Source organism: Prionailurus viverrinus, chromosome A2, assembly GCF_022837055.1.
Source record: "Prionailurus viverrinus isolate Anna chromosome A2, UM_Priviv_1.0, whole genome shotgun sequence".
NCBI classification, from domain to species: Eukaryota; Metazoa; Chordata; class Mammalia; order Carnivora; family Felidae; genus Prionailurus; species Prionailurus viverrinus.
Window position 1 is genome coordinate 17,722,671 of NC_062562.1, and position 12,645 is coordinate 17,735,315.

General features: G+C 47.0%; 1 protein-coding gene across 5 annotated transcripts in view; it reads right to left on the reverse strand.

Moving 5' to 3' along the window:
* The window catches only part of USP4 (ubiquitin specific peptidase 4), a 49,953-nt gene that overhangs the window by 4,357 nt on the left and 32,951 nt on the right, over positions 1 to 12,645 (reverse strand). For 3 of the 5 annotated variants that reach the window (XR_007147746.1, XM_047838395.1, XM_047838386.1), the window contains 7 exons: positions 11,949 to 12,043; positions 9,507 to 9,698; positions 8,486 to 8,574; positions 3,207 to 3,434; positions 1,637 to 1,707; positions 1,256 to 1,374; positions 730 to 879 (listed from right to left, as the gene is read on the reverse strand). Coding sequence is in view for 3 of the 5 variants with exons in the window: in XM_047838395.1 (XP_047694351.1) it covers positions 730 to 879; positions 1,256 to 1,374; positions 1,637 to 1,707; positions 3,207 to 3,434; positions 8,486 to 8,574; positions 9,507 to 9,698; positions 11,949 to 12,043 (944 nt within the window). In the remaining 2 variants the exon portion in view is untranslated. Of the gene's footprint in view, positions 1 to 729; positions 880 to 1,255; positions 1,375 to 1,633; positions 1,708 to 3,206; positions 3,435 to 8,417; positions 8,575 to 9,506; positions 9,699 to 10,303; positions 10,401 to 11,948; positions 12,044 to 12,645 lie in introns of those variants that run through there. The other 2 variants (XR_007147747.1, XM_047838410.1) reach the window with 2 other exon arrangements.

The following is a 12,645-nucleotide window of genomic DNA, read 5'->3' on the forward strand; positions in this document are numbered from 1 at the left end:
CTAGCTGGTGCCATAAAAATTTAAGCTAAATGCCAAAACAGGTCCCAGAAAACTTTCCCCCCCAATATTTTATTTTGAAAATTTCAAACATAAAGAAAAGTTGAACGAACTTTACAACAAATACTCATGTAGCTACCACCTAGGTTCTCCCACTGACACATCTATACTTCATTGTCTATCTACCTCTAGTCCCACTACCCGGGAAACACTCTAAAATCTGCATTTTGTGGACAAACTCTTATTTGGTTGACTTATTTTCCTGCGTCAGTTATGCTCTGCATCCTGGGACCTGAGGACACTAGTAGACAGCCAGTCCCACTCTCTACCCGGGGACAGGACAGGACAGGAGGCTCTGCGTCCCCACCTGCAGCCCAATTCTCCTCAGCAGACTATGCTCCAGTTACTTTGTAGCCCTGTTAACGAGACTCGGCCCTGCATTTGTGCTGTCCAGCTTAGCCCAGGCTCCCTGGGACCAATGACAGATGGGATGACCAGTTCAGTCAGGTGGCAGCAATGATCAGCATCACCCTGAACCTGAGAAGCGCTTCTGTTGGAGAATCTTTTCCCCAAACGCGGGAGGATGGGGAGAGGGGGTGAGCCAAAGTCTAAGGGCCCAGACCCAAGCAAACATCCTAATGCAGAAAAGTCTTTCGTGGCAAAACACTTAGCCAATCAGTGCCTAGGTTTCTCGCCTACTTTTTAATTTTCCTAAGAACACTCAGGACCCACCTGACGGGGAATTCCACAACGGTGTCGAGCTTATCCCTCCAGTATCTATTGTAGGAGAAACGTTTGAGGTGGACCACCAGGATCTTCGGCAAGGACCACAGGTCAAACTTCTTTGTGGCCTGTTGATGCTTCTTACAGTTGGGACAGTACCTGCAGAGAAAAGAGAAATCTCCACTTAGTGGGGGGCCAGGGAGCCAGGGCCACCTGGGCACCCAAGCATGGAGGCACAGCCACAATCCCCTAATGTCTTTTTTTGCACTCAGCACGGGCTGCTTCAGTGCAGCGTGTGTGTGTGTGTGTGTGTGTGTGTGTGTGTCTAAGCCACCTTGCTAAATAGGAAGATGGCTTTCTCAGTCTGGAAAACACAATTTGCACAGAAAGACTGTGATATAGGGACAGCCACGTCACAGCCATGTGATAAGAAGTGACACGTCTCCTCCCAAAAGGGTTTTTGTGTACAGATGACCCCAGCAGATCTCAGTCCAGGGTGCACGGGTGTCCCTGCCCAGACTGGGGTGCCATGTACCAGGGGTCATGCTCCCCAAGGGTCTCCATGGTGGTGAAGAGCTCGATGCAGTCTCTCAGCGCCACCGCGGTCTTCTTCTTCTTCTGAGGCTGCAACATGCTCACGTGTTTCTCATAGGCCTGTGGGGGACAAAGTGCGGACTTCCGTTGGGAAATAGGAGTCTTAACCCCATTAAGCCACAACCTCCCAAGCTCCCATCCCTGGAATATAATGCACTTTCTGGAGCCTCTGAACATATAATGACAAAATCTTTAAGTGCTTTCCATTCTCCATCCGAAGTAGAATTTGTCAAATTGCTGGGGAACTGGGGTGAGTGACCTGAATACACAGCCAGAGCAAAAGCCAGCATGTACCACTGACCAGGAGTCCCCAGTCACCTACCTCAGATTCTTGCTCATCATAATAAAGGCTCCGGGTCTCACTGTCCCAATCGATGGCCAGTGTGGATCGAGCTGTGGAGGAGGACCAACGTGTCACTTATAACCGAATAGCCAGCAACAGGAGAGGCTCTTCAGGTGACAGGAGTGACAAGAAAACACTCAGGCTTCATCATCAACACCTGCTCACCTATCACCAGCCACTGCCAAGAGCAATGCTTTGCCTTGAGCCAGCCTACTCTGAACCCCGGGACCCCCAAAACCTTTGGCAAAGATTTCCTCAATGTCACAGTAAGTTCCAAAGGCTCTAACTATATAAGGATACTGAAAGAACATAGATCAAGATGAAGTTACAGCAACCAGATTTACCCTCCCACCTTAACCCATGAGAAAACCTGACAAAATAATAAAGTGGTTTTGAAATGAGGGATATTAGGCGGAGCAAGCGTGCTATCCCCAAGGGGAGAAAAACAAAAAAGGTGATGCCTAGGGGCCCCTGGGTGGCTCAGTTGGTTAAGCGTCCGACTTCAGCTCAGGTCATGATCTCACGGTTCGCGAGTTCGAGCCCCACGTTGGGCCCTTTGCTGACAGCTCAGAGCCTGGAGCCTGCTTCGGATTCTGTGTCTCCCTGTCTCTGCCCCTCCCCTGGTTGCTCGCTTTCTCTCTCTCTCTCTCTCTCAAAAATAAGTAAACATTAGAGAAGAAATTTTAAAAAAAGGAAAAAGATGATCCCTACACTGCCCAGCTCACTGCCCGCACTTTCCAGGCCACAGCTTGCGAGAGAGGGGGAAGGAGACGGAAAGATTGAAGGGGAGAGTCAAAGACTAGAATTCAAGAAGCTGGCTAGAATATGCAAGGCCTTGTACAAGAGGAGGCGGCCACACAGAGAGGAAGGAGCTGCAGGGACACAGAGAGAGAGATAGACACAGAGACCCAGAAACACATTGGTAAAGCTGTTCTTGAAACCAATTTTTTAAAGAAATGTAACAAAAAAGAAAGAGCGAAAGGACAGTGTGCTCATTTCTTTGCCAATGAAGGAGACACGGAGATGCTTCTAGGCAGGGGTCTTCACCGTCCTCTTGTGCTCTCCGTACATCCCGTGTAGGTGCCTCTTTTGTCTGCACATCAGCCCCCATTACAGGCTCCCGCTAACAAACAGCCTACACAACCCATGACCATGGGTCACATTTCATGAGTAGTCTTATGGAACAAAAGAAATCAGCATTTAGCCAGCCTCATTAAGTGACATGGGTCTGGCAAAATGCTGCCAGAGGTACGAGAAGTGTTAGCAACCCAGAGCGAAGGTCCCGAGGGTGGTGGCAGTGAAGGGAGAGCTCACTTCCATCCAAAGTCATCAAGGGCCAAAGAGAAAAGCCTGACAAGACGGCCAGGGCAGGAGGGGTGAGGTCTCTGAAACTAAGGAACTTTAAGCCAAGGACCACACAAACATCTGTTCCTGGAGCTACAGGAAGATGGCAAAAGCCCAGTGCAGTGAGTGCTGAGCGCAAACGGGATTTTCAAATGGATCCTAAGCCCCCAAATGCCCAGTTTGAAAAGTCAAAGAAAGTGCTTACAATTGAGTTTAAGTAGTTTTCCATCAGTTGCAAGGGAATTTATATCAGCTGTTCCATAGGAATTCACGAGGCTGAAGGTAAAAAGCCTTTTCGGGCAGGACTGGCCTTTGACCTTCTTTTGGGTGGTCTCCCCGCAGTCATTTCCCAGCTCGTCCTCCCCACTGCCTTCTGTGTCTGAAAGTTGCTCTCTGCCTTCGTCCTGATGCTCCATTTCTTCTTCATCTTCTCCTGGCATACAATGAAAACCAATGTGTATATAAATTGCCACCATTTTGATGTTGAAAATTTTACTTCATGTTTAACTACAGTGCTTCCTTCCAGATTTTGTCCTGTTTGTGTGAAACTACACCTAGCCCTTCACAAGGTACCAAAATTCCTGTGTGACCCTCACAAGCTGGTTAAGACAGGCAAAGTGGGCACTGCTAATCTGTGATGAGGAAGCACAGGCCTAGGAAGGCTCAGTGACACTCCCAAAGGTACACAATGTGGTCAGCAAGCCCACCTGTCCTAAATTTGGGCCCCTCAACACTTGAATACTTTACTGGGTTTCGACCCACATCCTCTGACTCTTTCAACTTCATCACTTGACCCACAGAGAGAAAAGGGAAAAAATGAGAAGCCAAGAAGACAGTTTGGTTGAGAAACACAATTTAAAAGACAATTAAGGGGCACCTGGGTGGCTCAGTTGGTTAAGCGCCCAACTTTGGCTCAGGTCATGATTTCAGTTTGTGAGTTTGAGCCCCACATCAGGCTGTCTGCCGTCAGCAAAGAGCCCGCTTTGGATCCTCTGTCCCCCTCTTTCTCTACCTCTCCCCCACTCTCACACACCCACACACACTCTCAAAATAAAAGTCAGTTAAAAAATATTATGATCACAAATACTAAGCAAAAGTCTTCAGTTCCTCTACAAGAAACAGGCTGACTGTCCCTTCAACAAGTAGTCAGAGATTGAATGTCTCTCAGGTACAGGTGCCATGCTGGTGGGTCCCAGTGAACACAGCAGACAGGATCCTGCCCACTTTTTTTTTTTTTTCTCTTTATTCATCGGAGATTGCTGAGCTTCAATAATTTTTTTTAAGTTTTTTGTTTTTTTTTTAGTAATCTTTACACCTAATGTGGGGCTTGAACTCAGACTCCAAGATCAAGAGTTGCATGCTCTTTACTGAGCCAGCCAGGTCCCTCTCAAGAGTTTTAATAGGCATTCTACAGACATATGCTGATGAGTAAATTTCCCAGGCATTTCCAGAGAACTGGTATATGGGACTGCAATAAAAAGATCCATAAAACATATTCATTTGTAGGGGCGCCTGGGTGGCTCGGTCGGTTGGGCGTCTGACTTCGGCTCAGGTCACGATCTCTCGGTCCGTGAGTTCGAGCCCCGCGTCGGGCTCTGTGCTGACAGCTCAGAGCCTGGAGCCTGTTTCAGATTCTGTGCCTCCCTCTCATTCTGTCCCTCCCCCACTTACGCTCTGTCTTTCTCTCTCTCTCTCAAAAATAAATAAACATTAAAAATAAGAAAATAACGGGGCGCCTGGGTGGCTCAGTCGGCTGAGCATCCGACTTCGGCTCAGGTCATGATCTCACAGTTCGTGAGTTCAAGCCCTGCGTCAGGTTCTGTGCTGACAGCTCGGAGCCTGGAGCCTGTTTCGGATTCTGTGTCTCCCTCTCTGCCCCTCCCCCGCTCATGCTCTGTCTCTCTTTCTGTCAAAAATAAATAAAAATTAAAAAAAAATAAGAAAATATCATAACATAAAATATGAAGTTTACATACTGGGAAAATAGTAGACATGGACACTCTGAGGAAAACAGGATGTTGTACATAAAAATCCTCTTTTTCTTAGACAGTCTGCCGTGGGAGTGTTCATAAGGAAAGACAAGTCAGGCCCAGGACAACGCAGCAGTTTCCTCTCAGGCCACAAGAACAACATAGCCATGGATGAGGGCGGGCCACGCACCCCTACTGGCACCCTTCCGAAACAGCCAGCTGGCACAAGACCACAAGCCCAGCCCTCATGGACTTTCCTTTTCCAATCAGCCCACTTGGCTCCTGAGGCACTGGCACTGCCCCTTTTACACCTAGGTGAACCTGCCCCGCTCCCAGACCAGCAGGTGAGACCCTGCCCTACCTGCTACCTGTCTGACAGGGACACAGAAAAGCCTGCGTCCACCCCACTCAGTAAACAAACAGAGCCCTAAAACTATAAGAACTCCATCCCTGGTTGTACCACTGGCTATCAGCTCCTTGGAAAATCTCAGGAAACTTATGCTAATGCAGTCAGAATTAAATACAGTGAGTGTATATAACAGGATGAGAATAGAAAACAGAGTCCACTGAAAGCAACTACCCAAGATCAGGAGAATCAGGAGACAGCCACCATAGGCCTGACAAGAAGCCATGGCAGTAAAAACATTAGAAGTATTTCACAACATTAAATAGGGTTTGAAGTCTATTTGCCAAGACTCAGTTAAAGGAGTCAAAAGAAGGCAGTAATTCTCCCTGAACAGGAGACTGACAAATGCAATATCTAAAAAGCTAGGCTAGGGGCGCCTGGGTGGCACAGTCGGTTAAGCGTCCGACTTCAGCCAGGTCACGATCTCGCGGTCCGTGAGTTCCAGCCCCGCGTCAGGCTCTGGGCTGATGGCTCGGAGCCTGGAGCCTGTTTCCGATTCTGTGTCTCCCTCTCTCTCTGCCCCTCCCCCGTTCATGCTCTGGCTCTCTCTGTCCCAAAAATAAATTAAAAATGTTGAAAAAAAAAATTAAAAAAAAAAAAAAAAAAAAAGCTAGGCTAAATATAACAACAGCAAATACTGACATGGTATTATTATTAATCGTGCATCTATTATGTGCCAGGTACTTTAACCCACATTACCTAATAAATTGTAACCTTGGGGCACCTGGATGGCTCAGCTGGTTAAGTGTCCAACTCCTGATTTGGCTCAGGTCATGATCTCACAGTTGTGAAATGAAGCCCCACATCAGGCTCTATGCTGGGCATGGAGCCTGCTTGAAATTCTCTCTCTCCCTCTGCCAATCCCCACTCTTCAAAAAAACCAAAAAACAAACAAACAAAAAAACACCAAAAAACCTGTAACCTCAAATCTGTGAAGCAGACGTCATCATCCCATTCTGCAGATGCATGAACCAAGGTTCAGAGGAAGGAGGTGACTTGTCCCCCCACACTTTGAGCTAGAAATCACAGTGCTTTAACTGCCAGAGCACCAAAAACCTATGGGTCTCCCAGGGTCTGCTCGAGACTGTCACGACCACCCTGACATCTCTGCTTGTGGGACCTGGACACAAAACACCCTCTTGTTCATCCCTAGTGGAAGAACATGATATTCTGGGCAAGAATCAGAATATAATACTCAACATCACTCATCATCAGGGAAATACAAATCAAAACCACAATGAGATACCACCTCACACCTGTCAGAATGGCTAACATTAACAACTCAGGCAACAACAGATGTTGGCGAGGATGCGGAGAAAGAGGATCTCTTTTGCACTGCTGGTGGGAATGCAAACTGGTGCAGCTACTCTGGAAAACAGTATGGAGGTTCCTCAAAAAATTAAAACTAGAACTACTCTACGACCCAGCAATTGCACTACTAGGCATTTATCCACGGGATACAGATGTGCTGTTTCGAAGGGACACATGCACCCCCATGTTTATAGCAGCACTATCAACAACAGCCAAAGTATGGAAAGAGTCCAAATGTCCATCGATGGATGAATGGATAAAGAAGATGTGGTATGTATATACAACGGAGTATTACTCGGCAATCAAAAAGAATGAAATCTTGCCATTTGCAACTACGTGGATGGAACTGGAGGGTATTATGCTAAGTGAAATTAGTCACAGAAAGACAAAAATCATATGACTTCACTCATATGAGGACTTTAAGAGACAAAACAGATGAACATAAGGGAAGGAAAACAAAAATAAAAACAGGGAGGGGGTCATATTCTCTTAAATATGGAGAACAAACAGAGGGTTACTGGAGGGTTTGTGGGAGGGGGGATGAGCTAAATGAGAAAGGGGAATTAAGGAATCTACTCCTGAAATCATTGTTGCACTGTATGCTAACTAATTTGGATGTAAATTTAAAAATTAAGTTAATAAAAAAAAAAATGGCAAAAAAAAAGTATGACTAGAATAAACAGTAAACCTAAAATACTCACAATGTGCAGTATCTGGTGAGGACAGAGCCTTGTGAGCATTATTTTTAATGTCAAGTCTCACTTTCAAAGACTGCACATCTTGGAGAAATCTGGGCATTTGGATTTGCAATTGAAAATTTATGGCACTAATTTGGAGAACATTTGCGGTTATATAGTGATAAACCCACTAAGTCGCCTAGGCCCCCAAAAGGGTAACCACCACAATGCAGTTCAGACACAGCTCCTCAGTCAGGGATAAGCTTGTGAGCACTTGGACGTGAGAGAATGGCGAGGGCTCTGGGTTTCCTGCAATGAGCCTTATCCTACTGCTTTGTAGACTGTGGCTCTCTTTGCTGCCACAGACGGAGCTCTCTAGAGTCAGCTATTACCTGTAGCTTCCTGGGCAGAAAGAAACACTCAAGAGAGGGGCGCCTGGGTGGCGCAGTCGGTTAAGCGTCCGACTTCAGCTCAGGTCACAATCTCGCAGTCCGGGAGTTCGAGCCCCGCGTCAGGCTCTGGGCTGATGGCTCAGAGCCTGGAGCCTGTTTCCGATTCTGTCTCCCTCTCTCTCTGCCCCTCCCCCGTTCATGCTCTGTCTCTCTCTGTCCCAAAAATAAATAAACGTTAAAAAAAAAAAAAAAATTAAAAAAAAAAAAAAAAAAAGAAACTCTTAAGAGAAACTCTCTGCCCTCTGATTGGCTGGCCAGGACTCCTGTCCTCCCCAGAGGCAGTGCCACATCAGAGTGGTGGGCAACAGCCAACCTAATAGCTCTGCAGACAGAAGCCAAGTCATGGAGGCAGTCAAGTGCCGGATAAGCACCCACTGCAATCCCAACACACCTCATGATCCTGGGCAAGTCACCGAGTCCTGTCAGTCTCACTCTGCCTGAGGTGAAACACAGCCTACATGTCTAAGAAGATTCCATGAGGCGCTGAAGTTGGACAACATGCGCTGGCAGCACGGAGTGGTGCATCGGGGCTCCCAGATCTGCTCTCTAGCCAGAGCCCCCACCCAGCCTTAGAGCCTCCCTCTCCCGTGTGTACAACACCTTTGGAAGAAGAGGGAGGTCAGGAGGGATTTGGTCAGTCACAGCCCCACAGCGTGGCGAGCGCTCACCTTCACAGCTGCCCCTGGAGCCATTGCAGGCCCCCGGCTCCAAGGGCGAGCTGCCAGACTCATCAGGCAAAGGCTGTTTTATATAGCGGCTTGAAAAAAAGGAAAAAAAGAACGATGTGTTAGCTATAACATTTACCTGTTTTTCTCCACTATTCAGCTAGAAGTAGTTCACAACTGATATACTCCCAGCTATTCACAAAGCAATTCAGGTAAATAAAGGGGCTTTAAAAGCATGTGATTGTCAATACTTTAGATATTGAGGGGAACCCAAAAGATAAGATGTCTAAGTACCAAGTCGCCGAAGACTCCGAGTCTTCCATGAATGCTTGTTTCAAATCTTCTATGAATGTCACATGGCATCACCATTAGAAAAATATTTCCCAGGAACATTAATTACCAGCTTCAGAATGATCGTGAAGCTACTTCAGAAATTGTATTCTGACACAAACTGCCCTCAAAACACTAGACTGCCTGCACCCAGTGACTGACAAATGTGACAGACATGATTCTAGGAACCCCAGAGAAGGCTTAGGTGACAGTATCATGATGCTTAAGATGTGCCAGATGGGGGGCACCTGGGTGGCTCAGTGGGTTGAGTGCCTGACTTCAGCTCAGGTCATGATCTCAAGGTTCATGAGTGCAAGCCCACGTTGGGCTCTGTGCTAATAGCTCAGAGCCTGGAGCCTGCTTCCGATTCTGTCTCTCTCTCTCCGCCCCTCCCCCACTTGTGTGTATGCACGCGTGCGCTCTCTCTCAAAAATAAATAAGCTGTAAAAAAAAAAAAGAAACAACAACCCAAAAAACAATGTAAGATCCCTTAAAAAAAAAAAAAAAAAAAAAAAGATGTGCCAGGTGCCCCTTCCCAACAGCACCTGTCCTGGCCCTTTGGGGGCAGGCCCAACTGCATTTTCACAGGATTAAGCACGTGGGACCAGCACAGGGACACTGCATGGGGAGTCACCACTATGACCAGGCCCATCTTGATTTTAAATAACAAGCAAAATGCATTTCTGTCACCAACCTGATACGCTCACAAACAGCCTGGTACAAAGACTCAAGGGTTAGCTTGTGCTTGGGAACAGAAACCAGCAGTGGCTGTCCATACAGCACTGCCCCGGAAGAAGTGCTCGACGGCCTGGACTTCCTTTCCCTGAAGTAGACTGGAAGTGTGACACACTCAGAGCCATCAGCGGAGGTGCTGCAGACCTCGTACCTGTGTCAATCACACAAGAGGGCACCTTCAGCAGCAGGCCATCATGAGCAACGGAGATCTGAGCTGCAGCTACATGGTGGCCAGGACTGTGGTTACTGGGACAAATCATACTTTAGCATAAAAGGTGGATAAGCCATTTCCAAGAAGATTTTGGAAGCTGGGTCAGGAATCCCAAGGATCACTATCAGCAAAATGTGAATCTATGCAACCCGGGACTCGGGGATAATGTGATTCTCCTTCCCCCAACCATGGCCTCAACTCTGTGGTCCTTTGAATGGGACTCAACACAGATGACAGCTGTCATCGGGACCATCACTGCAGACATAAAGGCGCAGGAAGGGGGAGGCCTGGCCACCAAGTTCATCTTCTGTCACCAAGGAGCTCAACTTTTGAAGTGCTATAAAATCAAATATTGTACAAGAATGTATACCTAGAATATTACGCAAAGATGCTTTCTTTCAAATGAGGAAGCAAATTTATAAAATTGTTTGCTATCTTTGTTCAAAAACATTGAAGTAAAAGAACCATATTTAATTTTTTAAAAATTAGAGATAACCAAAGAAAATGCTAAATATAAATCAATGATTTTGAAAAATGTGTCTTACTTAGTGAATACATGGGATTGAGGAGATTTATAGATGTTTTATCCTGGAACAGATGTTACCAAAATTGCTGGCAACCGACTGTAGTCTTTCCCTCTTCCTATAGGGGGAGACACAAACTTACTGATTCAATTTTTGAAAACTATAAACACAAACATACACACACACACACACACACACAACCCTCCCCAGATACCTGGCAAATAGTCCTAAATGACATATGTACAAGAGGAGTTCTAAGAAAAACTCACAAAAATGTCTAAGGTGTGCTCTAGGTAAGGGCCCTGTGGTCCAGCATTAGTGTCAAGAATGAGGTCTTGGAGTGAGGCTGGCCCAGGTCTGTCACTGTCACCTTCTGGCCACTATAAGGGGGCCAAGTGCTCCCTTCTGAGTCTGCTTACTCAGTGAACAAGTCTACCTTCTAGTGTGGCGGTGAGAATTCAAGGACTCAGCGGCAGAGTGCGCCACACACTCAAGTAATATTAGTGCCACCAGCGTGTTTTCATAATTACCAATTAATCTTTAAAACAATCTGCTTCCTGATGGTTGGCACTCAAGCCCTCTGCAAATTCCTTTGTTGGTGGTGGTTTGCTAAGCTTCCCACAGGGCAACGCCCCAGTTCCTCTGAGCTTGGGTGTGTACAAACACTAGTTTCCAGAATTGAGGGGAGATGTTTGCTGTTAAGGACTTGGGGTCAGAAATGGACAGCCTTAGGCTGACGCTGAGCTGACTTTGTCAAGTAAGCAAAGATGGCTGAGTGGGGAGGCAGCCTGTGCAAGTGAACAGAACTAGGATCTTGGGTGTGGTCAAGAACTACTTCTTTTAGAGTGATCTGGAAGTCACAGGCCCAAAAACTTAAAGGGAAGGAAATGATTCCTTCGTGTACTGCAATCCTCAACCAAAACAAAAACCAAAACAAATCCTGAAAACCTTTCTCAGCAGAGGCAAGTTTCCAAGCAAGAGGGAATGAGGAAGAAACAGCACGGGTGTGGTCCACATTCAAGCTTCCCTGAGCAAGTAAGTGACTGTCAGGGAGTGCAGACAAGCTCATATTCTACTCCACCCCACCCGGGAGAGGGACACACACAAAATTACAGGGAGCAGCCTTCAAGTAAGAGGACCTGGGAGGGGCTAAAGAGATCACTGGAGCTGGCATTGTACCGTCCCCACATGGATGAGAAAATAGTCTCAGAGCTTACAGAATGTCAGAGCAGAAAAACGTTGTTTCTGTCAACCCTCCTGTCACTCTGAGATCGCGCCTGCCCAAGGAACCACGGCCTACATCACATCCCTTCCCTCATCTTCCTGCGGCCCCTTGTACAGCTGTGACTCTTCTTGAGAAAGGCATTTCTGACATCAGGACCATCTATAGGACTACTAAATAGGCCCTCTTAATAGGTAGCAACTGGTGACAAGAGACTATGTCCATGCTAAAGAGAGTTATCTGGAATATCTAGCTCTGAAGTGCCATGAAGTGCTTAGCATTGATGGCTGTCAGAATTCCCTGAACCCCCATCCCCTGGCACAAGGAGTCAGGGCAAATCCACATGAGCACGGACTACCAGATCTTCTGCTTTGGAGACACCTACAAGGCAAAGCCTCTAGAATGTTTCCTTTGAGCCTGCAGCAGAAACCACTGAGTACTCACACAAAAATGTCATCCCGAGGCATGATGTGGTTTAAACCTTCATCCATTTGGAAAATTTTGTGGAACCGGTGATTATATACATCTGTGACCACCATCTAAGAATCAACAGTAACAGAAAGATTACAGGATGGATAAGGGCCTCTACATAAAACCCCAGAAGCAAATGAAAACAATGTGCTGCTGGAGTGTTACCTCCAGAGAGACCATCACTCAACCAGCCCCAGAGTTTAGGGGCCAATGCCCAAGGGAGAAGAACAGCATGACTGCCACCAGCAGAAAACCTGCTGGTTAACATTTGTCCTGAGGGTTACGATGGGATTTGACCTCAAGTGGCAGGAATGGTGGGGAGTGAGTGTTGATCAGAGACTGGTGGTCATCCAGACGTCTCTGGGGTGTCTGCCAGGCCAGAAGTCTCCAAACCATCCTCAGCACATAGCTGAACATACCAAACCCCAACTATGCAACTGCCTAAAACCAGCAGGGCTACGAGGGAAGTGGGGCTGAGCAAGAGCAGTGACCAGGGCTGGGACAAAGGTACTTGGAGCATACAGGAGGATGGGGAGGGGATTTTCACTTTCCCCACCACCACACAGGCCCAGGCTCGGCAGAAAGCCCAGAATGGGCAGCTGCTTCTAAATAAAGATTTCTATCAAGAACATCACAAAGTCACTCCAGACTCACGGAGTTTAGTGTAGGA